The following is a 26,507-nucleotide window of genomic DNA, read 5'->3' as shown; positions in this document are numbered from 1 at the left end:
CAGGGCAGCCTGGTCTTCAGCCCCACAGTGCTTTGTGGAGACATGCCATCTTTGACCCCCTTCAAATATATCTAGAGTACCTGTGGTCTGGAATCCAGAACCACCTATGGTATGATTCCATGAACCCAGCATTTGGAGGGGTGGAGATTCCCCGTTGGGGAGAGCACCACCTTTCACCTGCGTAGGAGGGAGAGAAGGTAGATGCTGCAGGCTGCTTTTGTTTTCAAATGCCCCCAAAATAATGCTCATGCGACTTAGTTCTTCCATTGCGGTAAATAAGAAATGGGTAGGGATGTAGTTTATGGGAGGAGCTCAGATTGATAGAGTTGAGGCAGGAAGTGGGGATGGAGTCAGGCAGGAAGTAGAGACAGGAGACCTAGGTTCCTCCAGATGTGGTTTGACTACCACTCCCATCATGCCTGACCATTCACCCCATTGGCCTGAACTGTTGGGAGTTGGGGTCCACCAACAGTTGGAGGGCCACAGGTTCCCTGTCTCTGCCTAAGGTACATTTCCTGAAATATACTCATACTCGGAATCAAGAGTGGATTTCATGCTCTTTATTCAGCTCATACATGGAAGTTCCCGCAGAATGTCTGCTTTATATACATTATTTACACAATGGGACCCATGTGATTGGTTAATTCCAGGATTCTCCTGTAGGCCAATCAGGTTGCAGATTCACTTCCACCTGGAGTTGGATTGGGTGGCTCCTGTGGAGCAATCAAACTGCTGCATTCTGGACCCTATTGTTCTAGGACCAATCAGACTGCTGCATTCTGGATCCTATTGTTCTAGGGCCAATCAGACTGCTGCATTCTGGATCCTATTGTTCTAGGGCCAATCAGACTGCTGCATTCTGGTTCCTATTGTTCTAGGACCAATCAGGCTGCTGCATTCTGAATCCTATTGTTCTAGGACCAATCAGACTGCTGCATTTTGGATCCTATCTAACTCAGTACATAACATTTCCCCTCTGAGTGCTGCCAGGATCTTCCTATTGGCTAGCCCAGCCCCATCCTGATCCTCCTAGCTTCACTAATGTCATTGGAAGAAACAAAGAGATGCTCGGATAGATCCCTGGGTTTTCCCTGGCTAATGGACCCAGCCAATCTCCTGGCTTTGCAAAAGCCAAGCATTAAAAAGAAAAAAGAAAAATCAATATGCATTGCAGGCGCATCAAGGTCAAGGTGGACAGCTCTGTTCACATATTTCTAGAGGGGAAAACTTCCCCTCCCCTCCAGCTGCTGAGTTCACTCAAATGTGCGGGAGCACATCTCTCTCAAAGCAGACTTTGTGTAAAGGATTTTTTTAAAAGCTTTATAGAAATATGTGGGTACATGTGTGGTTCTGCCCCTATGCTGAAAACAGAAGCAGACAGATGCCCACCACCATACCCAGCCAGTAGATGGAGAGAAATATTTGATAGTAAAGGTAAAGTTACAGGGACCCCTGACCATTAGGTCCAGTCGTGGCCGACTCTGGGGTTGTGGCGCTCATCTCGCTTTATTGGCCGAGAGAGCCGGCGTACAGCTTCCGGGTCATGTGGCCAGCATGACTAAGCCGCTTCTGGCGAACCAGAGCAGCGCATGGAAACGCCGTTTACCTTCCCGCCGGAGCGGTACCTATTTCTCTACTTGCACTTTGACGTGCTTTTGAACTACTAGGTTGGCAGGAGCAGGGACCGAGCAACGGAAGCTCACCCCATCGCGGGGATTCGAACCGTCGACCTTCTGATCGGCAAATCCTAGGCTCTGTGGTTTAACCCACAGCGCCACCCACATCCCGATAGTAAAAGCAAAACATTGCATATGTTAGAACATTGCAGAGACTGTAGAAATGCAAAAGTCAAATTGTGTCCTTTATTAATAACCTTTTATTTTTACAAAAGAGAGCCCATTTTGGTACTCCATCCCATTTTGTATTTTTTAAAATATAAATATATATATATATATATATATACACACACACATACATAACTGGGCTGAAAATCCCTGGACTTCCTGGCCGGGGTGCCTGCCTGCCTCCTCTTAGGGTATGGTGGAATATTTCTTCTTTTCCCGGCTGGCCTCCATTCTCTCCACCGAGTTTTTAAGCGATTTCATCTTCTCCCTCTCCAGGTTCTCCAGGATCATGGCCCGCAGGGTGCTGTGGTCCAGAGGACCCTCCACTGTTGGGAAATTCAAGGGGTTGCAGCTTAGAGGTGGAATCCGCAACATTAGGCTTGGTTTTTAATTATAGCTTGCAACAAAACAGAATTTGAGCCTGGCCACCTGCTCCTCCTCACCCTCCGCCCAGGATCAAGCGTGCTTCAGATGACCAGTAAGACTCCCTCGTCCCCTTGCTCAGCTCGTGGTAAACTTGGGTCTTCCTTGGGGAAGATCAGGAAACGATCTGCCGGTTGGCCAACCTCTCACTTGCATTTCAGTCCCCCCTTTGCTAAACAGGACTGGTGGCAGCGGAGGCCAGCTGGCAGCAGGAGATGCTCTGGTGTTCAGAAGCATCATTCTCTGTCCATGGAGACTATCCCTTCCTCACCAGACTCTGGGATGGCCACGCAAGGCTTCTGGAAGGCTGTGGGATGCCACAAGAGCTGCCCAGAGGCATTGTGGGGCCTTCTCAGAGCCTAGTAAACAAAGTGGAGGGCTTGAAAACTCTTTCAGTGATGAGAAAGCCCCGCAAGGAAAGAGCTTTTTAAGCCCTCCTCCTTGCTCACAGGGTTCTGGGACGGTCACGTGAGATCTTGGATGGCCTCTTCCCACTGTCCATTCTCCCCTACCCAGCTCTGCATTTGTTTGCTTGGTTGCACTGGCCGATGATCTCCAGGGGGCTAGGGATGAAGGTGAAAGCTGTTTCCTAGTTCTGCTGGATCTCTCAGTGGCCTTTGATACCATCAACCATAACATCCTTCTGGACCATCTAGAGGAGCTGGAAGCTGGGGGCAGTGTTATACAGTGGTTCTGCTCCTTCCTCCTGGGCCGTGTCCAGAAAGTGGTGATGGAGGATGAGTGTTCAGATCCCTGGGCCCTCACTTGTGGGGTGCCTCTGGGTTCTGTCCTCTCCCCCATGCTTTTTAACATCTATATGAAGCCACTGGGAGAGTTCATCAGTGGGGTTGGGCTGGGTGTTCATCAGTATGCGGATGATACCCAGCTCTACTTCTCTTTCAAATCAGAATCAGTGAAGGCTGTGTGAGTGAGTGGAGCCGGTTGGAGGATGGATGGCGGCGACATCTATCTGGACAAGATAGAAGTACTGTTTTGGGGGGACAGGAGGGGGCGGGAATGGGGCAACTGTGCCCCTGAAGGACCAGGTGCACAGCCTGGGAATCATTTTGGACTCACAGCTGTCCATGGAGGTGCAGGTTAATTTTGTATCCAGGGCAGCTGTCTACCAGCTCCATCTGGCACGCAGGCTGAGACCATACCTGCCTGCAGACTGTCTCCCCAGAGTGTGCATGCTCTGGTTACTTCCCGCTTGGACTACTGCAATGAGCTCTATGTGGGGCTACCTTTGAAGATGACCCAGAAATTGCAACTAATCCAGAATGCAGCAGCGAGACTGGTGACAGGGAGTGGCCACCGAGACCATATAAAACCGGTCCTGAAAGACCTACATTGGCTCCCAGTACATTTTCCAAGCACAATTCAAAGTGTTGTTGCTGACCTTTAAAGCCCTCAATAGCCTCGGCCCAGTATACCTGAAGGAGTGTCTCCACCCCCAACGTCCAGCCCAGACACTGAGGTCCAGCTCCGAGGGCCTTCCAGCAGTTCCCTCCCTGCGAGAAGAGAGGTTACAGGGAACCAGGCAGAGGGCCTTCTCGGTAGCGGCACCCACCCTGTGGAACTCCCTCCCATCAGATGTCAAGGAAATAAACAACTATCTGACTTTTAGAAGACATCTGAAGGATGCCCTGTTTAGGGAATTTTTTAATGTTTGATTCTATTTTTAATATTCTGTTGGGAGCCAACTCAGAGTGGCTGGATAAACCCAGCCAGACAGGTGGGGTATAAATAAAAAATTATTATTATTGTTATTTGTCCTCCCCCCCCCCCCCGAAGAGCTGCAATTGTGCAAGTAAATCACATGTAAGCTGTAGGCAGAGTCGTAGCTATGAGGGGACCTAGCCAGGTTTTTTGCCCCGGGTGAAGCCTCCAGAGGGCAGCCAGCCTGTGTGTGTGTGTGTATGTGTGTGTGTACACAAATGCGTGGGGTGGTGTTGATACCAAACTGGGTCTTGGACCCAGGGGAAATAAAGCCTTGTTTCACCCCTGGCTGCAGGCCTGCTGCATATATTGAGAGCATCTAGAAACATTTTGCCTCACTGTCCTCTGCATCAGAGCCACAGTTACTTACAGGGCTCCAGCGTCTCTGCGAAGGGATCGACGCTGAGAGAAGGTGCCGCAATCTTAATGGTCTCCAGTTTCTTCAGGAAGGCGGAGCCGCCCAAAAAGGGGTTCAGCATGGGGACCGAATCCAGTTCCCCCTCCAGTTCCTTGTATCGCAGGAAAGATTCAATCAGCAAGAGGTCGTTGCTTTTCTTCTCCACGATGCCTGAAGGGAGGAGACAAGTGGCGTACTTCAGGAGCAGTGGCGTAAAGGGGTCAAAGACCCCTTGCTGTTTCTGTGGGAATGCTCAGGGTAACAGGAGAGGATATACTGTTTATTAATATCCTTCCTAACTTGCACTATCAAGTTCCTTTATGTAGCAGAGTTACATTCCCCCTTTTCACATGCACAGCAGATAACTGGTTGCAGGCTCGTGTGAGCTTCGCACTATTATACAATTCAACCTGTCTCAGATTGAATTGTACGTTCCTGGTAAGTTTCCTTGAATCCCTCTTAAAAGAATAAAGACACGGCAATCTTATTCAAAGTCAATAAAAGAAGTTTACTTACATCAGTTCACAGTTGGATTCCTGAAGGCAGGCTTAGTTACCAATATGTACATGTGGATCTACCCCATATGGGGGAATGATCCCAGTGCTTCTGCTAGATGAGAGCTAGCACAGCAGTCCTAGCTAAAAGCTGGTCAAACGAAGAAGGAAGTCAAAAAGAGAGAGGTGTGCTGCGTGACTTGTCCTTTTGTTACCTGGACAGGTAAGGTCACGCCCACCTTCTATCACATGCAAAAGGAAGGATGCTCCAGCCAGGAGGAACAGGAAGTTTTCAACTGGCTGGACCAAACATTCCCTCGCATGTCTTCTCTAGAATTACAAGGAATGTTGTACTTGACTGCCTCTCATGGATCACATACCACAGTTTCCACAGTCGCCAGTGTCCTGGAGCTACAGAATCTGCATGCAAGGGAGTCTTTTTAACCACTGTCTTTCCCAAAGCTAAGCATGTAGGAGCACTGAAAATCACAAGTTGCTTCAAGAGAATGGCATGCAAGCTCCGTGTTGTACAATGGGACTTCACAGAAAACACAGCTTAAGTTGCCCACGAATCATTTGCCCGCGCCTGTGCACAGGGAAAAGTAGATCGAGCTGAAAGGCAACACAAGTAGATCTGCATTGCTTCTTGCAATGCATCCACCATTATGATTGTACCATATTGGCCCAAATATAAGCCGCACCTGAATACAAGCAGCACCTTTAAAATTGATGGGGGGGGAGAAGAAAAAATAAAAAATACCCCAATATAAGTTGCTCCCCTCCTCGCTGCTCCTGGCTGCATACCGTAAGGTCACAAATATAAGCCGCACTTTAACTTTTCGCAGTTCGAATTTGGAGAAACAGTGAGGCCAATGTGGCAATTGTAAGATTACTTAACACGCATCGCATGCACAAAAAAACTCATACCAATAACTAACTTAGTTGGTCTCTAAGGTGCTACTGGAAGGAATTTTCCTATTATTTTATTTTATTTGTTTTATTTTGTTTCGACTACAGCAGACCAGCACGGCTACCTACCTGTAACGCATTTAACTTAACACACATTTAACTTGTGCCATTCTAACCATACATGGTTGAAGGCTGCTTGAAGGGCTGAAATCCCACAAATTAAATGCAAGTAAGGCAGAGAGCTTAAACGCTCTTTCGGGGATGGGTTTTCCTGGTCCAGAAAAACCTTTTAAGCTCTCCACCTTACTTGGGAAGCAAGGCCCTCTCTGAGCACCAGGTCTGGGATGTTCCTGACAGCCCCTCAAGATCTTGCAAGAGCATCCTGGGACCTCCAGAAACAGCATGCAGAGAGCTCCTTGCTCCCCAAGCAAGCCAGAGAGCTTCAAACATCTTGCTAGACTAAAACTCCCATCATTTCTAGCAATGGGCCGTGCTGCCTGCTGGAGCTTCTGGGCAATGGATTCCAATGACGTGGAACGTTCTTACCCAATGGAGATTTCCAGGGATCTGGCCATAGCTCAGGGGCAGAGTGCCTCCCTTGCAGGCAGCTGGTCCCAGATTCAAATCCTAGTGGCATCTCCAGGGAAAGATCCTGTGCCTGAAACCCTGCAGAGGTGTTGCCAGCCCCGTGATGCTTTTTGGTGTCTGGTGTGCATCTGGGTCCACTGCAGAAGCAACCCAAGAGATGGGCCTGGTCTAGGGCCCCGTCTGGATATGGTCTGGATATAGTCTAAATATGGTCTGAAGCTCAACATCAAAAAAATGAAGATCATGGCCACTGGGCCCATCACTTCCTGGCAAATAGAAGGGGAAGAAATGGAGGCAGTGAGAGATTTTACTTTCTTGGGCTCCATGATCACTGCAGATGGTAACAGCAGTCACAAAATTAAAAGACGCCTGCTTCTTGGGAGAAAAGCAATGACAAACCTAGACAGCATCTTAAAAAGTAGAGACATCACCTTGCCAACAAATGTCCGTATAGTTCAAGCTATGGTTTTCCCAGTAGTAATGTATGGAAGTGAGAGCTGGACCATAAAGAAGGCTGATCGCCGAAGAATGGATGCTTTTGAATTTTGGTGCTGGAGGAGACTCTTGAGAGTCCCATGGACTGCAAGAAGATCAAACCTCTCCATTCTGAAGGAAATCAGCCCTGAGTGCTCACTGCAAGGACAGATCCTGAAGCTGAGGCTCCAATACTCACCTCATGAGAAGAGAAGACTCCCTGGAGAAGACCCTGATGTTGGGAAAGATGGAGAGCACAAGGAGAAGGGGACGACAGAGGACGAGATGGTGGGACAGTGTTCTCAAAGCTACCAGCATGAGTTTGACCAAACTGTGGAAGACAGTGGAAGACAGGAGTGCCTGGCGTACTCTGGTCCAGGGGGTCACGAAGAGTCGGACACGACTAAACGACTAAACAACAACACAACAACAACAGGGCCCCGTCACTCACTGAAATACTGCATCAGGTTCTGATCTGTGATCTCCCCCGTCTCGCCCAGGTGCTCCCTGATCTTGGTGGCATCGCAGCCAGTTTCCTTGAACAGGAAGTCCACCGCCTGCTTCAGCTGGTCCAGGATCTTGCTGTTCTCTTTCAGCTTGTACTCATACAGGTTGGCATCTTCCGTGGTCTTCTGCAGCTTATCCTGCAGGCCAAAGGAGAGGTGGTCAGGTGAAATATACTCGGAGTCGAGAGTGGATTCCATGCTCTTTATTCAGCTCATAGCGGTGAGGAGGAATGGAAATTCCCCCAGAATGTCTGCTTTATATACATTATTTACACAATGGGCCCCACGTGATTGGCTAATTCCGGGATTCACCTGTAGCCAATCAGGTTGGGGATTCACTTCCACCTGGAACTGGATTGGGTGGCTCCTGTGGACCAATCAGACTGCTGCATTCTGGACCCTATTGTTCTAGGACCAATCAGGCTGCTGCCTTTTAGATCCTGTTCAACTCAGTACATAACATCAGAGCTATTGGGATACTGCCAGGGAGACGGGGCATTAGGCAGGCCCCCAGCTGGCTCCAGTCACTGGCCGGCAGCTGGACGATCACCAGCCTCCCTTGGAACAGCATCAATCAGCGACACAAGTCTCAGATACGTTTAGAGACCCGTGCACGCTCTATCAGCAGAATGTGTAAATCTTCTCACAGCAGAAGAGGCGGACAGAGCCTTGTGTAAGCACTATATTGCAGCATTTTATTCAGCAGCAGGAACAAAGGAAAAAACATGTCTGCTTCCCTTTGTGTCCAGCAAAACAGCAGCAATAAAAAGCTATATACAAATGGAAGTTCCTAGACTGTGCTGGAAGTAAACAGGCATGTGACACACAACAGTCATGCCTGTTCCCTTTTAAGGTTGAGCTCCCGTTGTTCGGTCGCTGCTCCTGCCAACCAGCAGTTCGAAAGCACGTCAAGTGCAAGTAGATAAATAGGTACCACTCCGGTGGGAAGGTAAACAGCGTTTCCATGCGCTGCTCTGGTTCTCCAGAAGCGGCTTAGTCATGCTGGCCACATGACCCAGAAGCTGTCTGCGGACAAACGCCGGCTCCCTCGGCCTATAGAGCGAGATGAGCGCGCAACCCCAGAGTTGTCCGTGACTGGACCTAACGGTCAGGGGTAAAGGTAAAGGGACCCCTGACCACTAGGTCCAGTCGTGGCCAACTCTGGGGTTGCGGTGCTCATCTCGCTTTATTGGCTGAGGGAGCCGGCGTACAGCTTCGGGTCATGTGGCCAGCATAACTAACCCGCTTCTGGCGAAGCAGAGCAGCACACAGAAGCGCCGTTTACCTTCCCACCAGAGGAAGGTACTACTTGCACTTTGACGTGCTTTTGAACTGCTAGGTTGGCAGGAGCAGGGACCGAGCAACGGGAGCTCACCCCGTGGTGGGGATTCGAACTGCCGACCTTCTGATCAGCAAGTCCTAGGTTCTGTGGTTTAACCCACAGTGCCACCCGCACCCCAGGCCCCCAAGAGAGTGGGGCCCTAAGCTATAGCTTGTTTAGCTTATATGTAAATCTGGCACTGTGTGCACTGACAGCAGCTCTCAACCCCTCCCGGGAGATGCCACTGGGCATTGAACCCGGGACACGCTGACACGCTGCCTTTGAGCTATGGAACTCGAAAGCCCCAAACATTGCAGCCTTTCCCCACAGCGACAGGACCCCCCAGGTCAGCCCCACATGTAGATGTGCCCCATTTACCTCCACTTCTTTCATGTTGCTGTGAGCGATGTCTTCCGCCTTCTTGTGCTCAGATTTCAGCTTGCTGATTTCATTCTACAGAACACAGAAGGGCACAAAGGGGCTCAGGCAGAGAGTCCAGAGCCTTTCCCCAAAAAATTGTGAGGGCCATATTTTCTCATTGGTAAGTTTCCGGGAGCCCACATGCAGCTGGTGGGCGGGGCCAGGGGCAAAAGTGGGTGGAGCAACATACGTAGCTCCTCCCTTTATCCTATGTGTGTCGCTCCAACCGCACTAGATTTCCAGAAGTAGGGTGGAATCAAGGCACATATTTAAAAAATTGTGAAAGCGCTTTTTTAAAGAAAGGTTTTGAGAAATATATTGAATTTGCAACAGCTCACTATCGCCATCTAGTGTCGCATTTGTATAATGCACCTTACAACACACGTTTTATTTGCAGCTGTATAGCTGAGTCCTCGATCTCACTTCATCTGAAAGATCACATAAAATGTGAAAACTAATAGGTAAAGAAAAGTTGGAATTATGTGCCACCTGAGTGCAATGCTAGTCTTGAAAGAAGAAACCTTCTGTCGCCAATAGATATCCACTTATGCACGCAGGGGCCCAAAAGAGTTAGTGCCCCCTGCCTAGGCTGTATAATTATTAAAGACTGTAGGTCCATTAATGGAAATTAATGGGTATTAATGATAATATAGCATAGCTGGTGATTAATCAGAGTAAAATATTTTACTCCTTTGCATGCTTATAGTTTTTATTTATTTGTTTTATTTTTTCCCTTTCATCCTTTGCATGAATATGTATAAGCAAATGGAAATAACAAGATAAAATATTTTAATGGATGGATTAATCAGAGAATTCTGTTTTTGTTCCTGTAGCTGTCGATGTTGCAGGCTCCTTTTTAGAAGGAATCTGGTACGCATTCCAGGATTCATGGGTGGGTGTTGGTGAAAGCATTTTGAGAGCGTACATCAAGTGGTTTGGTCCAACTCATAGCTGTCAACTTTTCCCTTTTCTTGCGAGGAATCCTAATCGGAATAAGGGAATTTCCTTTTAAAAAAGGGAAACGTTGACAGCTATGGTCCAACTCCCAACCAAAAGAGTAGTTGGTGGTGATAGAGAGGTTTAGCCATCTTGTAGTCCCTTCATTGGCTACATGGTGGCAGCAATGAGTCAATTTTAGCTCCTGAAATGTTTCTCTCACGCACATTCTTTATTTTATTATTATTGCAACTGATTTCTTAATCACCTCCCAAGCCACCATCTCAAGGCAATTTACACATAAAATAGTTAAAAACACTTAAAAACACACAAAAAAGTACGTTTAAAACAGTGTTTCCCAAATTTAGGTCTCCAGGTGTTTTTAAGACTACAACTCCCATCATCCCTGACCTGCTTCCTAGGGAGGATAGGAGTTGTAGTCCAAAAACAGCTGGCGACCCAAGTCTGGGAAACACTGGCTTAAAGCAAAACGAAAACCCTAACAAGTAGAGACTTGTAGACCCTCTTATCTAGCTGGGAAAACCTGTTAGAAGAAAAATGTCCTTGACTGCTTCCTGGGAGGTACAGTGGACGCTCAGGTTGCGAACGTGATCCATGCGGGAGGCACATTCGCAACCCGCAGTGCCGTGTCTGCGCACATGCAGGTTGCAATTTGGCGCTTCTGCGCATGCGCAAACCGCAATTTGGCACTTCTGCGCATGCGCGACCACCAAAACCCGGAAGTAACCTGTTACAGTACTTCCAGGTTTCGGCGCGTCCGGAAAAAAACAACCTGAAGCGTCTGTAACCCGAGGTATGACTGTACAAGGACGGTGACTGGGATTGGCTGCTGGGACCACATAACACTGGTCCTGAGAGATCTGCATTGGCTCCCAGTACGTTTCCGAGCACAATTCAAAGTGTTGGTGCTGACCTTGAAAGCCCTAAATGGCCTCGGTCCTGTATACCTGAAGGAGCGTCTCCACCCCCATCGTTCAGCCCGGACACTGAGATCCAGCACCGAGGGCCTTCTGGTGGTTCCCTCACCCCGAGAAGCCAAGTTACAGGGAACCAGTCAGAGGGCCTTCTCGGTAGTGGCACCCGCCCTGTGGAACGCCCTCCCTTCAGATGTGAAGGAAATAAGTAGCTATCTTCTTTTTAAAAGACATCTGAAGGCAGCCCTGTTTAGGGAAGTTTTTAATATTTAATGCTGTATTGTTTTTAACAAACTCAGCCAGATGGGCGGGGTATAAATAATAAATTATTATTATTATTATTATTATTATTATTATTATTATTATTATTAAGCAACCTGGTTCTGAGCTGCGCAGGGCCTTAGATGGCAGTACCAGCACCTTGACTGTGGCCTGGTAGCAAACTGGCAGCCAGTGGCAGACCCCTAAGCAACGTGTTGCATGCTGGTGGGCGTTTGACTGCCATGTTCTGCGCCAGCTGCAGCCTCCATACCAAGCCAAGGGCATTGCAGCACTGTGTGGTTACCAGGGCATGGACAGCTGTGGCCAAGCTATTTCCATCCAGGAGTCACCAGCTGCACTGGCTCCCGGTGGGGTACAGGATCAGGTTTAAGGTGCTGGTTTTAACCTTTAAAGCCCTATACGGGTTAGGACCCTCTTACCTACGGGACCGCCTCTCCTGGTATGTCCCACGGAGGACCTTACTGTCTTCAAACAAAAACATCTTGGAGGTCCTGGGCCACAGAGAGGTTAGGCTGGCCTCAACCAGAGCCAGGGCTTTTTCGGCCGTGGCCCCAATCTGGTGGAACGCTCTGTCACAAGAGACTAGGGCCCTGCGGGACTTGACATCTTTCCGCAGGGCCTGCAAGACAGGGCTGTTCCACCAGGCCTTTGGCCAGGGCACAGCCTGGCCCCCTCCTTTGGCAATATTCACAGAACTTTAGCCTAATGGTTGCCATCAATTTGAGTTGAATTAATTTTATAATGAAATGATTTTGGAATGTTGTACTATTTTATTGTTGTTAGCCGCCCTGAGCCCGGCTTCGGCTATGGAGGGCGGGATATAAATAATAATAATATTATTACACAGCCCACTTGCTGCAGGATCAGCAGCCCAGAGCCCAGCCTGGGGAGCCAGGGCCAGAAGACCAGGGACATGTGAGGGGCGTAGGAAGGGGGGGAGGGCAGAGAGAAGACCTGGATGTCTTCGATCCTCTTCTGCAGCCTCTCCATGTCATTGTTCAGTTCGGTGACGTAGCTGAAGTAGGCAAAGTTCTTTTCCTCCTTCTCAATGAAATCCTCCACCAGCAGGTCAATGTCCCCGTTTTCCGTCAGCTTCAGCAGTCGCATGTAGGCAACCTCGTAACTCTCAAAGCTCTCCCCCTTGGTCTTGGCTCGCTTCTTGGCCTTGAGAGCTAGAAGGGATTCAAGGGGGAGGGTTCATAAAATTGTCTCTTGCCACCTCAGTCTCTGAGGGGTGCAAGGCTCCAGGGGGTTCCAGGCACTTACCCAGGGTTCTGTCAGGAGTCCAGGATCCCAGGTTGATAACACAGTAAGCATAGATAATTAAAAAGGAGGATTTATTGCCAAGACATAAAAAATAACTCTGGACGGCTCTAACAAACCTCTGGCATCATTACTCAAGATGACCCTTCTGAAGATTCCTTCCGGGATCTACAGAAGATATTGAACTTACGACTTTCACGTCTCTTGTTTTGCTTCCTGTCTAGCAGCCCTCCCATTCACCGACTCTTTGGACTGAGTGGATCAGGTCCACCCTCTCCCTGGTCTGAGAGGCTGCCTCTGAGACTCTTCGTGCCTTTTTGTGCTTCCTACGAGCTTTGGCTGTGTTCTAGCCTGCTCTCAGCTACTGCCTTATCAGCTCACCCATCAAGGTCAGGAAAAGCAGCAGTCTGCCGCTGCCGGCTCTCCCCTGCCTAACATCTAAGTCTCCCTGTTCCTGGCTGCTTTCTGCAGTTGGCTGCAAACCTTCACTGGGAGCTGGCTCATTCCTGACAGGTTAGTGTTTCCTTGCAGAATGTGGGACAGCAGAGACTATGGAGATATTTGGTTTATTTACACGTATATACAACCTGAGCCTAAGATAGAGGGGTTCATAGCATTAATACCCCAAGATGGTCTTGCTTCTCCCATAGCCACAGGCCTGGATTTAAACAGAAATCAAGCATGGCTCTCACTCTCTGGCTTCTGCCTTTTCGGGCTCAGATCACACACACTCTTTGTCTTGGCCTTTCTCACCACCAGCCAGGTGAAGGAGGGGACCCACCCATTTGCCCTCCGGCACAAAGCTACTTCCTTCTTTATACAAAGGACCATACTTAGGTGGTTCTTATGCCCTTTGCCTGGGGAACTCAACAGCGGAATTCTCCATTCGATTTTGACCCTTGTTGGATCCAGGACCCCAAGAACTGCAGGAGACTCGGGCATCAAGCCAGCTAACTCGCTCCCACGGACTCACAACACTCATGAAAAAACATCACTGCGGGATCACATTCACCCAGTGCTATACCAGCTGCACTGGCTCCCGGTGGAGTCCAGGATCAGGTTTAAGGTGCTGGTTTTAACCTTTAAAGCCCTATACTGCCTAGGACCCTCGTACCTACGGGACCGCCTCCCCTGGTATGTCCCACAGAGGACCTTACTGTCTTCAAACAAAAACATCTTGGAGGTCCCGGGCCACAGGGAGGTTAGGCTGGCCTCAACCAGAGCCAGGGCTTTTTCGGCTGTGGCTCCAATCTGGTGGAACGCTCTGTCACAAGAGACTAGGGCCCTGCAGGACTTGACATCTTTCCGCAGGGCCTGCAAGACAGAGCTCTTCCACCAGGCCTTTGGCCAAGGCACAGCCTGACCTCCTCCTTCTTCACAGAACTCTAGCCCAATGGTTGCCATCAATTTGATTTGAACTGATTTTATAATGAATTGATTTTAGAATGCTGTATCATTTTACTGTTGTTAGCCGCTCTGAGCCCAGCTTCGGCTGGGGAGGGCGGGATATAAATAAAATTTTATTATTATTATCATCAATTGCTCAACCCACTAAAAGGCAGCAATTAAAGAGCTGAAATTTAAAGTCATGGAAGCTGTGGTGTCAAGCAACCAAACAGGCTGGGATAAGAGCCAGTTTCATGACTGCACCGTGACTGAATACCGCCCACAGGATCCGTCCTCTCGCTTTCAGCAGCCGGTGTGTTCTGCTTCACACATTCAGTGGCCCAAAGGCTGAGCAACTGGCTAAAATATACAAAGCAGACCCTAACAGCAGAAATTTTAAATCTATTCTTTTCATAAATACAGGAGTGTCTTCAGCAAGCCTTTAAATCATAACTTTAAAGCATATTGTTGTAAGAATTCTAAAGTCCCAAATATAAAATAAATGTTTATAAATGTACAAGGCAAACACACACACACAAGTATATAAACCACGTGTCTGAAATAGTACAGGAGATCAATCCTGAAGCCATTTTGACTCTCCCAAATCGACCTCAATATATTTGTCTGCAAGGAGGAAGGAAATGGGGAAAACCTTCCCTTTGTCTTTTTGCTTACAAATCTTGTCTGAAGGACGTATTTGTGTAAGGTGAGCCCATGACCTGGATTCAGGAACTAAAAGTATTAACAATCACAAAAGAATGGCCAGGCTGCCCAGGTAAAGCAATCAGTGACCATTAACAGGTATCCTGGCAAACAGGATTTCTGTTGTAGACCGCCTCCTTCTGTGATGTATGTATGATGTTTTTTGGGGTGGTCTTGAGCTACAGGGTGGGCAATTTCAAAAGTCTTTAGAAGGGCTTGCACACCATTGTTCTGGGTTCCTCCTCCCTCCTGCTTGTAGTGAGTGAGGACCCTGTTGCAACAGATCAATAAAGATCAGGCTTACTAGCTGCTTTGCTTCTCAATATTCTCTGGTTGGCCTCTGTTATTTTCTCCTACCAATAGGGAACCTACGTAAGGACTCCATATGGGCTCTTGGATACCCCATAAGGGGAGGGGAGGGCAGATTTTTGTTTACAACAACGCGTGGTACCTTCTTCCTTTTTGGCCTGCTCCTCAAATTCTGAGCGGTCAACCAACTTGATGAGCATGAAAGCCTTCAGCTTGGTCTCGTGGTTGTAGATCCGCTCCAGCTCCCGAAACTCAATGTTGAACTGCGCGATGTCCTTGCAGCGCCGCTCCTTCATTGCAGAGATCCTGGCAAGAGCCTCCACCCTAGAAGCAGGCAGAAGTGGTGGTGATGGGGAAATCATAGAATCACAAAGGGGTCCCCAAAGGTCATCTAGTCCAACCCCCTGCAATGCAGGAAAACACATGTTCAGAAATAGGAAAGGAACACAGGGATGCTGCTTTTAACAGTCACACCACTGACCCATCTGGTTCAGTGTTGTCTACATTGACTAGTTTTTGAATTATGGTGCTGGAGGAGACTCTTGAGAGTCCCATGGACTGCAAGAAGATCAAACCTCTCCATTCTGAAGGAAATCAGCCCTGAGTGCTCATTGGAAGGACAGATCCTGAAGTTGAGGCTCCAATACTTTGGTCACCTCATGAGAAGAGAAGACTCCCTGGAAAAGACCCTGATGTTGAGAAAGATGGAGGGCACAAGGAGAAGGGGACGACAGAGGATGAGATGGTTGGACAGTGTTCTCGAAGCTACCAGCATGAGTTTGACCAAACTGCGGGAGGCAGTGGAAGACAGGAGTGCCTGGCGTGCTCTGGTCCAGGGGGTCACGAAGAGTCAGACACGACTAAACAACTAAACAACAACAATGACTGGTAGCATCTCTACGGGGTTTCGGATGGGGGGCAGGGCAGATCCCAGGATTTGAACCTGGTGGGATTTGAACCTGGGACTGGCTGCTCTCACCTTTGCTCATAGGCTTGTGTCGATTGCTCAATAGACAAGTCCATCGTCTTCCTCTGCTGCTCTAGCTGTTTGTGAAGCCGGGAGTAGATGGTATCAAAGACAGACTTCCGGCACTGGAGATTCTCTATCTCCTCGCGGAGTTTGGCATTCGTGATCAAGATGGTATCAAAATAAACCGTGACCTGGAAAGAGCAAAATGAGGAAGGGGTTGAATCCTGACAAGACAGAAATACTGTTTTGGGGGGACAGGGGGCGGGTGGGTATGGAGGACCCCCTGGTCCTGAATGGGGTAACTGTGCAATGAAGGACCAGGTGCGCAGCCTGGGAGTCATTCTGGACTCACAGCTGTCCATGGAGGCACAGGTCAATTCTGTGTCCAGGGCAGCTATTTATCAGCTCCATCTGGTACGCAGGCTGAGACCCTACCTGCCCGCAGACTGTCTCGCCAGAGTGGCGCATGCTCTGGTTATCTCTCGCTTGGACTACTGCAATGTGCTCTATGTGGGGCTACCTTTGAAGGTGACCCGGAAACTACAACTAATCCAGAATGCGGCAGCTAGACTGGTGACTGGGTGTGGCCGCCGGGACCACATAACACCGGTCCTGAGAGACCTGCATTGGCTCCCAGTATGTTTCCGAGCACAATTCGAAGTGTTGGTGCTGACCTTTAAAGCCCTAAACGGCCTCGGTCCTGTATACCTGAAGGAGCGTCTCCATCCCCATCGTTCTGCCTGGACACTGAGGTCCAGCTCTGAGGGCCTTCTGGCGGTTCCCTCATTGCGAGAAGCCAAGTTACAGGGAACCAGGCAGAGGGCCTTCTCGGTAGTGGCACCCGCACTGTGGAATGCCCTCCCACCAGATGTCAAAGAGAAAAATAACTACCAAACTTTTGGAAGACATCTAAAGGCAGCCCTGTTTAGGGAAGCTTTTAATGTTTAATAGGTTATTGTATTTAATGTTTTGTTGGAAGCCACCCAGAGTGGCTGGGGAAACCCAGCCTGATGGGCGGGGTATAAATAATAAATTATTATTACTATTACTGTCCTAAACTGCAAACCCTTCTTCCTGCAAAGAGGTGCTGAACCACCTTGGCATAAGTCTGTGCCGTCTAGAGGAATAGTCATGATTTTAGGGTGCTGTTTTTTAATACGTTTACTTTGGCTGGAATTCGAGGGCACATCCCAGGAAGATGTGGAGCAGAGGTAGCGAGAGTTGTGACCTGCAGAGAGGGAATGTGGCTTGGGGAGAGACATGAGGGCCAGAGAGGACCTTGGAGGGCCACATTTGGCCCCTGGGTCTGAGGTCCCTCATCCCTCCCACCCAGTTTTTCTCTCCACTCTCAGCATCCTGTGCCACTGAGATCTTCTGGGGATATTGTGCAACATTTTCTCCTCCTTGGGATTCCCCCCGCCCGCAAAAAATAAATAAATGGGTCCTTCTACAAATCCTGGGGTCCCTGCAAGACTGCTGGTCCTTCCCTCGTGTGTGTGTGTGTGTGTGTGTGTGTGTGTGTGTGTGATGGACTGGGATTCAGACTCAGATGCTGAACCTGAGGGATCCCAGCCTGCACAGGATTCCCCACCTCCAGAACCAGCTGAGCTGGGGCTGGGGCATGAGCCTGAAGGGTCCTCACCTGTGCTGGGTCCTCAGGTGCAGGCATCAGCTGAGTCTGCTCTGGCTCCTGAGGTGATGGAGGACCCATTGCCTGCAGGTGCTCCACTCTCAGCCCCGTCAGAGGAAGCTGAGGTTGCCTCTGGGTCCGGTAACCCTCCAGCCTCTCCTGAGCTGCAGAGGCTCAGGGCAGAGAGGCGGAGGGAACTAAGTTCCCACAGGAGGAGTGCTCACCTCCAGGCCAGGAGAGGCGAGTCACCAGAGGATCGGGGCCGCCCTATGCCTCGGGGCAGATAAAAGCCGGCCAGCCCCAATCCCAAGTTGCGGAAGCAACATTGTTGGTTGCTAGTTGCTGCCTGAACCCTGTCCTGCTTTTCTGCCAGAGCTCCTGCCCCGCCCTGGCTCCCTGCTTGCAAGCCTGTTCCTTCATCCGACTCCCTGCCCTGCACCCAGCTTCAGCTACTATGGACTGCCTCCACATTGCACCTTTGACCACGGACCGGACTTGGACCTCGCCTCTCGGGTAACCCACAGGACCAGCACAGTGTGTATGTGTTGCAGAATGCTCTCCTGAAGCTTGGGAGCAGAATATAAACAGTTCCCTCTGCTTTTAACTGGGTTTATAATGTTGGTTTTTCGCAGGGGGTGAGATTATTTCATTGCCACCTCCCCGAGGAGGCAGACTCTGGTTCTCAGCAGAGGCAGAAGGTGTGGGACTCAGGAGGGGGGTCTGGACCGGCGGAGGTGGGGGGGGGGCCACAGCTCACGTGGTTGAGTCGGTTGTCCAAGAGCTGGATCTGTTTCTGCAGCCACCTGCCGTCGTACTCCTGCCTCATTTTGATCACAAGCATTTTCTGTTTCTTAATCTTGTTCTCCAGTTCCATGATCTGAAACAAAAGAGATCCATGAAGACCTTTATATGAATAGCTCGGGCACCAGTTTACCCGCGAGGTCGCTTCGCCCCATAGACACCCACTTTTTGGTGCCTTCCCCCCACCCAAAATTTCTGTTTAGATAAGTCTATACAGGCACGTCAAATGTTGCTGCTGCTGTTCCGATCTGTTTTTATTTTTTATTTTTTCAAAAAAAATCCACAATTACAGTGGTACCTCAGGTTACATACGCTTCAGGTTACAGACTCCGCTAACCCAGAAATAGTGCTTCAGGTTAAGAACTTTGCTTCAGGATGAGAACATAAATCATGCTCCGGCAGTGCGGCAGCAGCAGGAGGCCCCATTAGCTAAAGTGGTGCTTCACGTTAAGAACAGTTTCAGGTTAAGAACGGACCTCCGGAACGAATTAAGTACTTAACCCGAGGTACCACTATATAACAAATATAACATAGAAAAAAGAAAAGAAAACACACAAAAGAAAACACAATGCAGTACTAAACAAGAAAAACAAAAAAAGATGGAATCTTAAACACATATCCCTTAAAAACCCAATTTCTCTTACATTGTTAATTGACTTCGTCAGATCCCTCCCTTCTGAATTTCATTCTACCTGCATGTAACAGCTCTCCAATATCATTCTTAATCTAAAATTATTTTCAACTATTAACTATCTTATTCTCTTTTCTTACTGTTCTAAATCCAATTTAAGGTAAAGGTAAAGGGACCCCTGACCATTAGGTCCAGTCGTGACCGACTCTGGCTCTCTAAGCCGCTTCTCGCATGTCAAAGTGCAAGTAGATAAATAGGTACCGCTCCGGCGGGAAGGTAAACGGCGTTTCTGTGCGCTGCTCTGGTTCGCCAGAAGCAGCTTAGTCATACTGGCCACATGACCCGGAAGCTGTACGCCGGCTCCCTCGGCCAATAAAGCGAGATGAGTGCCGCAACCCCAGAGTCGGTCACGACTGGACCTAATGGTCAGGGGTCCCCTTACCTTTATGATACTATGACTCTAGGCTTTCTGCTTGCAGCAAACTAGAAAGCCAAAAATACAAGCCAATTTCAGGGTGTGTGCACCAGACCTCACACCCCTCCCGGCATTTCCCACCATGCACCTTGTCATCCAGTTCCGAGATCAAGGCCTTGGTGGCTCTGATGAGGGCGTCATACTCGTCTTTGGTCTGCAAAAGAAATTTAAGCTCCATGCAGTTGCGGTCGTCGATGAAAAGGTTCCGAGGCGACTTGGTGAGGCTCAGAAGTAAATTGATCTCGTCGTGCTCTTGTTTCAAGGCATGGATTTGCCTCCTGCGGCAGAGGAGGGAAAGAGGTTAAGAGTGTGCATCCTCACATCAAACACTGCACAGATGCACCAATGGAGGCCCACAACCGAGCCGTGCGTTTGGTAATACTTCTCCGCACAACAGGACACAGGTGCAAGGGGGGTGGAGTTCACCTACATGGCTTTAAAAGGAGATGGGGTGGATCTGTAAAAAGTGGCAGCCAATGGCCATCAGGAACGAAAGCAGAGCCTCCATGTACAGGAACAGTGTGCCTCAAATACTGGACGCTGGAACCAACTCATAGTGGGAGGCTATCGTCTTAAGGCCAGTGGGCATCTGAAAGAGGGGATCTAGTCGGAAAAGGGGTCTGGGGCTGGTGACATTGATCTGAGTCTATGTGGCAATATGTACCAAGGACCTTCCTTCAGCCCCAAACAGAGCAGGTACAATATGGTGGTTAAGGAATGTGCACTATGGAGAAGAGGGAGGTGAGTTCCCAAGGAGCTGTTGGGGAAATGAGCCACCACTGTGCTGAGATTGCTTTTCCTTTAGGATTTGCTTTAAATGTCTTCTTAATGTTTCCGTAGTGGGACGCAGGTGGCGCTGTGGGTTAAACCACAGAGCCTAGGACTTGCCGATCAGAAGGTCAGCGGTTCCTTTAATAGTTTGTGCCTTTAATAGTTTGGCAGTAGAGGGAATTTCAGCAGGTGTACTATTAAAGGACTTGCCGATCAGAAGGTTGGCAGTTCGAATCCCCATCATGGGGTGAGCTCCCATTGCTCGGTCCCTGCTCCTGCCAACCTAGCAGTTCGAAAGCACGTCAAAGTGCAAGTAGATAAATAGGTACCTCTCCGGTGGGAAGGTAAATGGCGTTTCCGTGCGCTGCTCTGGTTCGCCAGAAGCGGCTTAGTCATGCTGGCCACATGACCCGGAAGCTGTACGCTGGCTCCCTCGGCCAATAAAGTGAGATGAGCGCTGCAACCCCAGAGTCAGTCACGACTGGACCTAATGGTCAGGGGTCCCTTTACCTTTACCTAACGTTTCCATAGTTTTTCTATAGGAGAGATTTTTTATTTTATTTTTTTGTCAATAGCGCATCTGCAGTGGTCATTAAAGCTTCTGGCAGAAACCATGATGTAATTCCATGTCCTTCATCAGATGGGAGCCAGGACAGGTGGGGGTCAGGGGCAAAAAAACCCCATGGATTTGGCACCTTTGCCTTTGAAAAGCAAGGGCTATACTCCTGGGGATAGTTCTGAGCGCCAAACAGGGAGACCTGGGGTCCGCATTTGGCCCCTGGGGTCCGTATTTGGCTTCCCCACCTCTGGTCCCTGTGGCCGTCCCTTCATGTGGCCGCCCCCTCGCAAAACTCTGCCCCACTTACTCCTGCTGGAACAACTGCCGTTGAGTCTTGATCCCAAAAGACTTCCTATTCTCCACCATGATCCGAAACTGTTGCTGCAGCTTCCTCAGCTCAATCTCGGCCATCATCTCTTTCTCCTTCTCAGTGTAGTCAGAGTTCTCGCTCCTGGAGCGGGATTGTTTCCGGCGCTGCGGATCAGGGCAGATCAGGAAGGAAGGGGAAAAGAGAGGGGAGTGGGGTCTGTTTTAAGCTCAAAAGGCTTAAACCTCCCTGTCCATGGTGGCGCAGGTCAATTCTGTTTATCAGCTCCATCTGGTACGCAGGCTGAGACCCTACCTGCCCACAGACTGTCTCGCCAGAGTGGTGCATGCTCTAGTTATCTCCAGCTTGGACTACTGCAATGCACTCTATGTGGGGCTACCTTTGAAGGTGACCCGGAAACTGCAACTAATCCAGAATGCAGCAGCTAGACTGGTGACTGGGAGCAACCGCCGAGACCACAGAACAGCGGTCTTGAAAGACCTACATTGGCTCCCAGTACATTTCCGAGCACAATTCAAAGTGTTGGTGCTGACCTTTGAAGCCTTAAACGGCCTCGGTCCAGTATACCAGAAGGAGCGTCTCCACCCCCATCGTTCTGCCCGGACACTGAGGTCCAGCGCCAAGGGCCTTCTGGCAGTTCCCTCATTGCAAGAAGCCAAGTTACAGGGAACCAGGCAGAGGGCCTTCTCTGTAGTGGCGCCCGCCCTGTGGAACGCGCTCCCTTCAGATGTGAAGGAAATAAGTAGCTATCTTATCTTTAAAAGACATCTGAAGGCAGCCCTGTTTAGGGAAGTTGTAAATATTTTATGCTGTATTGTTTTTAACACTTGATTGGAAGCCGCCCAGAGTGGGTGGGGAAACCCAGCCACATGGGCGGGGTATAATAAATGATGATGATGATGATTCCTATATATCTCCCACCAACAAAAGCCATTTGATGGGGCTGAAGCATAGCAGGTGCCCTACCCTATTGGGAATCCCACAAGCGTCTGCCCCCCCCCCGGCCCCAGCTTCCAAAATCCCAGTAGAGAAAGAAAGCATATTCCTATTTGTGCAGTTTTAATACAGCAGCAGCAACAGTGGAGATACCAGTGGAGAACTCAGGGGGGAGGAAACAAAACCATCTTTTTCTGCTGTCAGAGAGGGAGACCAGCTGACATCCTTCGGAAGAGAGTTTCAGAGCTCTGGGGCTACGACAAAAAAGGCCCTGCATCCCACGGCAACCAATCCATTTAAGAGTTGGAACCTGAAGTTGCCGGATCTGAAATTGTGTGTCAGGCATGTAACCACAGCCCAGACCAACCATTATGAGTGAAAACAAAACAAAACCCACATGTGGAAACGGCCTCAGAAAAAGAAAAACAACACCACTGGTACCAATGTCATCTTTTCAATATAGTGTAAGACGTTGGTGACAACCTGGGCCCATCAATAAATGTGCTGTGTAATTAAACACAAGATGTCTTCAAGAGTCATTCCAGAGCAGTCTAAGAGTTACCAGGGTAGTTCCAGTCGCCATTTTACTCAATGCCTTCATTCTCTCTCCTGTTGATGTCAGTCGCCTCCGTCAAGCAAAACGAAGGTAATATGTTTCTTGAAGGAAGACCCGTGCCCTGAAAAGAACAGCAAATGTACATTCGAAAGCGAGACCCCATCAGCAATTGCTTCATCGTACTGGCAAATTTGGTCCTCGCCCCCTTTCCTCTGCTTCCCTTAAGGCGAAATCACCCCAGATGGCTCTCTGAGCTTAACGGGAGAACATTAGCCTGATGGCATCACAGAGCTTGTTCTCCTTCTATAATGAGGGGGTGCAACAGATGGCTCAGCTTTGTCCAACCCATTCAGGACTTGGGTTTCCATAGAAATGACAAGAGAGCACGTACCGGTGGGGGCACAAACCTTCTTCTTGCCATTTCTATGGAAACCGACCCATTCCAAGCGGGTCAGTCTAGACATTTCGTTAGGTCTTGGCATGAAGGAGTTGCAAGGTTGACTGACGTTTGCCAAGCCCAGAATTTGGGAGCAGGTGAGGGCAGGGTGGGGTGTGTGTGTCATGTAGTCTATTTACACCTGAACTTGGGTGGCGTTGTGGGTTAAACCACAGAGCCTAGGACTTGCCAATCAGAAGGTTGGCGGTTCGAATCCCCGCAACAGGCTGAGCTCCCGTTGCTCAGTCCCTGCTCCTGCCAACCTAGCAGTTCGAAAGCACGTCAAAGTGCAAGTAGATAAATAGGTACCGCTCCAGCGGGAAGGTAAACGGCGTTTCCGTGCACTGCTCTGGTTCGCCAGAAGCAGCTTAGTCATGCTGGCCACATGACCCGGAAGCTGTACGCCGGCTCCCTCGGCCAGTAAAGCGAGATGAGTGCCGCAACCCCAGAGTTGGCCACGACTGGACCTAACGGTCAGGGGTCCCTTTACCCTTTACCTTTACATCAGGTACTGCCCACACACTTCCAAGCACCGTTGGAGTCTCATGCCAGTGTGGTCCAGTGGTTAGAGTGTTGGGCTAGGACCTGGGAGAAACCAGGGTTCAAATGAAGCTCACTTGATGATTGGGGGGGGGTCAGTCCCTGCCTCTAAGCCTAACCTAGGATGTGGGGATTAAATGAGGAGGGTGAGAAGAATGGCAGATGAAGTGGATGGACTATCCTGAAAAGGGCTAAAAATACTGGAAGAACCAGAAATCAGGAAGACCTAAATTTTAATTAGGGATTGGGAAAATTTCTAATTTAGCCTAAAAACCATTGTAAACAGCTAAAATCCACCTGGGCCTAGGGGGCGAAGCCCAGACTCACCAGCCCTAATGAAGAGGTTTAATATGCTGTAAACCGCTTTGAGATTTTTTATTAAAAATACAAAGCGGTATAGAAATAAATAAATAAATAATGGTTAGCAGGGTTGGAATAACACTTGTAGTTTAATGGTGAATTTTGTACATAAAGGAGATGTAAAAGATTTGGATTATCATAAAAGATGCAGGAGGAAATGATTAACAATAGGACCCACAAAGGGGAGGAGGGAAGCCCAACAGATGGATATGTGATTGTAAAACTTTAATCTGAAAAATCAAACAAATAAATTTATTTTTTTAATAAAAAAAATGAGGGGGGGGGACCATGTATGCCACCCTGGGATATACAGTAAATGCAATACCTGTAAATTAATAATAATAATAATAAATGCGTCTCCCATTTCAACTGCACTGACCCCTTGGATCCACCCTCCCTCCTGCTTTTTTTGCAGCATAGAAACTGTAAACGTCTGGGGGCAGGGACCTTAGCTATGCTGCTTTGGAAAGAACCGCGAATATCGGTCGTATAAATAAGGGGGAAATTTGGAGAGGCTTGATGGGGAAAGATGGCTCAGATGTGATTGACAACAATTATTTGGACAAGCCACAGGGGGAGAAGGAAGGGAAATAACGGAGCCTGGGCTAAGTACAAGCCTCACTTTCCTCCGGGCACCAGCCGCAGCGCTGCCTCCCTTCTCCTGCGGGACAGGATCTCGCAAGCGTCTTCTTCTAACCGCCGCGCAACTTGCGCGACGGCGGACTCCTCTACCTTCCTTTCAGAGAGGCCGGCCAACGAAAGGGAAAATGCAGATCATCCAAAGGGCAGAAAATGAGGCCAGCGTCGGCGTCCCCTGCTTTCGCCCGCCTCCCCCTCCGCTTGCAGCAGGAGCGCCTCGCTTACTAGAACGCGCCCCGCGGAGAGTTCCGCGCACAATGCGGAATCCGATTGTGAGCGGGCAGCTTCTGATTGGCTGGGGCGCGGGCGTTCCGCGGGGTGGGCGCTGCTCACCAGATTACCCGATTCCCGATTTCTCATTGCGTTGAGGTTTACGGACCGAGCTTGATCTGACCCATGGCGCAGCACCAGGAACTAGGATTTAACCCCTAATCCCAGAGAATGCGCAGGGAATCTTTCCTAGTGTGAACACTCAAGATTGAGAGCAGGACCGTGGAGCCGAACCTTGACAGTTTTGCCCTTCATGCATCTGCAATAAACCAGGATGCTCTGTGCCAGAGGATGATCTGCCAATGACTACTAACATAGCTGTCCGCTTAGAAGTTGGACAACCACCCGTCAACGCGCGGTTGTGGATCCTAAAGATACACTACTGGTTAAAACTTATTTTCCCCCCGGCCGGTTTGGCTCCTTTAACACTCTTAGACACCTTTCATTCTACCTGGAAAGCTTCCCTGTTTGAAAAGATAAGAAGCTTGGGATTCTCCCCGCAGATCTTGATAGCGGCAGGATATGAGAGAGCCAGAAGTCAAGTGCTTCAACGCATTAGGGACACAGAGCTGCAATGTCATATGGGCAAAATGGATAAACATGCCACAATTAGAGACTTTGGGAGAGGGTTCTCACCCGCAAATTATCTGGCTGATTTACAAATACCTAAGTACAGACACTCCTTTACCCTGGCCAGATTTAACGTTCTGCCCTCTGCCCTGCTGCTAGGCAGATACGAGGGCAAACCATATGAGTCACGTGTTTGCCCATGTGGCTCATTGGAAGTGGAAACAAGTCTGCATGTATTGCTGCACTGTAGTTACTACGAGGATCTACGCCTGACCTTTATTGCCCCAGTTATACAAAAGCTTAAAAATGAACCAGAACTCCAACGTATGAGAGCCTTGGTAGAAGATAAGGTTCCTGAAATTACGATCAATGTTGCCAAATTCTGTGTAGCCGCTATTAGGCGCAGGAAACAAGAGCTTTCCAATGCCAATATGCAGGTGAAGGCAAATACTTAATTTTATTTATGCTGTCTAATTTTAAATTGCTGTTATGGCCTAATCTGTATTGAAATTGTCCTTTGTTTTTTCCGGTGTTATGCTTTGCTGACTAGCTGTACGAGTTAATCTGGTCTGTGACCGTTTAATAAAATTTGATTTGAATGACTACTAACCATGACTGATGGAGACTAATTTCTACTTCGTCAGAAGCAGCAACGCTTCTGAATACCAGTGGCTGGAAGCCCCAGTGTCCTCCCTGGAGAGGGATTGGACCTGGGAGGTTCTGCTTGCAAGACATACACCCTGAGATATGGCCCTTCTCCTTACACACTGCACAAGCACATTTACAATTACCTGGCTGGGTGTCTTTGCACATTTTTGGTTTCGTGAAAACAAAGTGCATTCCCTGCTGGTGTTTTATGGGTGCAATAGAATCGACAGATTAGAAAGCAGTGACCGCCCACCGCCCACCCACCCCCCCCCGCAAAAAGAGGAATGCCTCCTGGTATGAACAGGAAAAGACAGAAGTTGGTCCCTATACACAAATGCAAGCATGTGCAGGTGTGGGCTGCAGTAAAAGGTAAAGGTAAAAGGACCCCTGACCGTTGGGTCCAGTCGCGGACAACTCTGGGGTTGCGGCACTCATCTCGCTTTATTGGCCGAGGGAGCCGGCGTACAGCTTCCGGGTCA

General features: G+C 49.1%; 1 protein-coding gene across 2 annotated transcripts; it reads right to left on the bottom strand.

Annotated features, from left to right (window-relative positions):
- Positions 1–1,848: 1,848 nt before the first annotated feature.
- CCDC63 (coiled-coil domain containing 63) lies at positions 1,849–24,780 on the bottom strand. 2 transcript variants are annotated; one of them, XM_083629472.1, is made up of 12 exons: positions 23,499–24,780; positions 22,572–23,148; positions 21,053–21,219; positions 19,504–19,693; positions 18,266–18,385; positions 15,888–16,069; positions 15,051–15,232; positions 12,203–12,420; positions 9,054–9,128; positions 7,300–7,492; positions 4,357–4,554; positions 1,849–2,170 (listed from the first exon to the last, which is right to left on the bottom strand). In XM_083629472.1, the coding sequence occupies exons 2-12, from the start codon at positions 22,608–22,610 to the stop codon at positions 2,031–2,033; spliced, it is 1,704 nt and encodes a 567-aa protein (XP_083485598.1). In that variant the 5' UTR covers positions 22,611–23,148; positions 23,499–24,780; the 3' UTR covers positions 1,849–2,030. The 2 variants fall into 2 exon arrangements, with proteins under 2 accessions (XP_083485598.1, XP_083485597.1); XM_083629471.1 differs by having other exon boundaries at positions 22,572–22,686; positions 24,524–24,771.
- Positions 24,781–26,507: the final 1,727 nt, after the last annotated feature.

The sequence above is a fragment of the Podarcis filfolensis genome (assembly GCF_964270895.1).
Source record: "Podarcis filfolensis genome assembly, chromosome: 8".
In the NCBI taxonomy this organism is placed as follows: Eukaryota; Metazoa; Chordata; class Lepidosauria; order Squamata; family Lacertidae; genus Podarcis; species Podarcis filfolensis.
The sequence above is the reverse complement of the archived record's forward strand: the minus strand, read 5'-3'. Positions and strand labels throughout refer to the sequence as shown.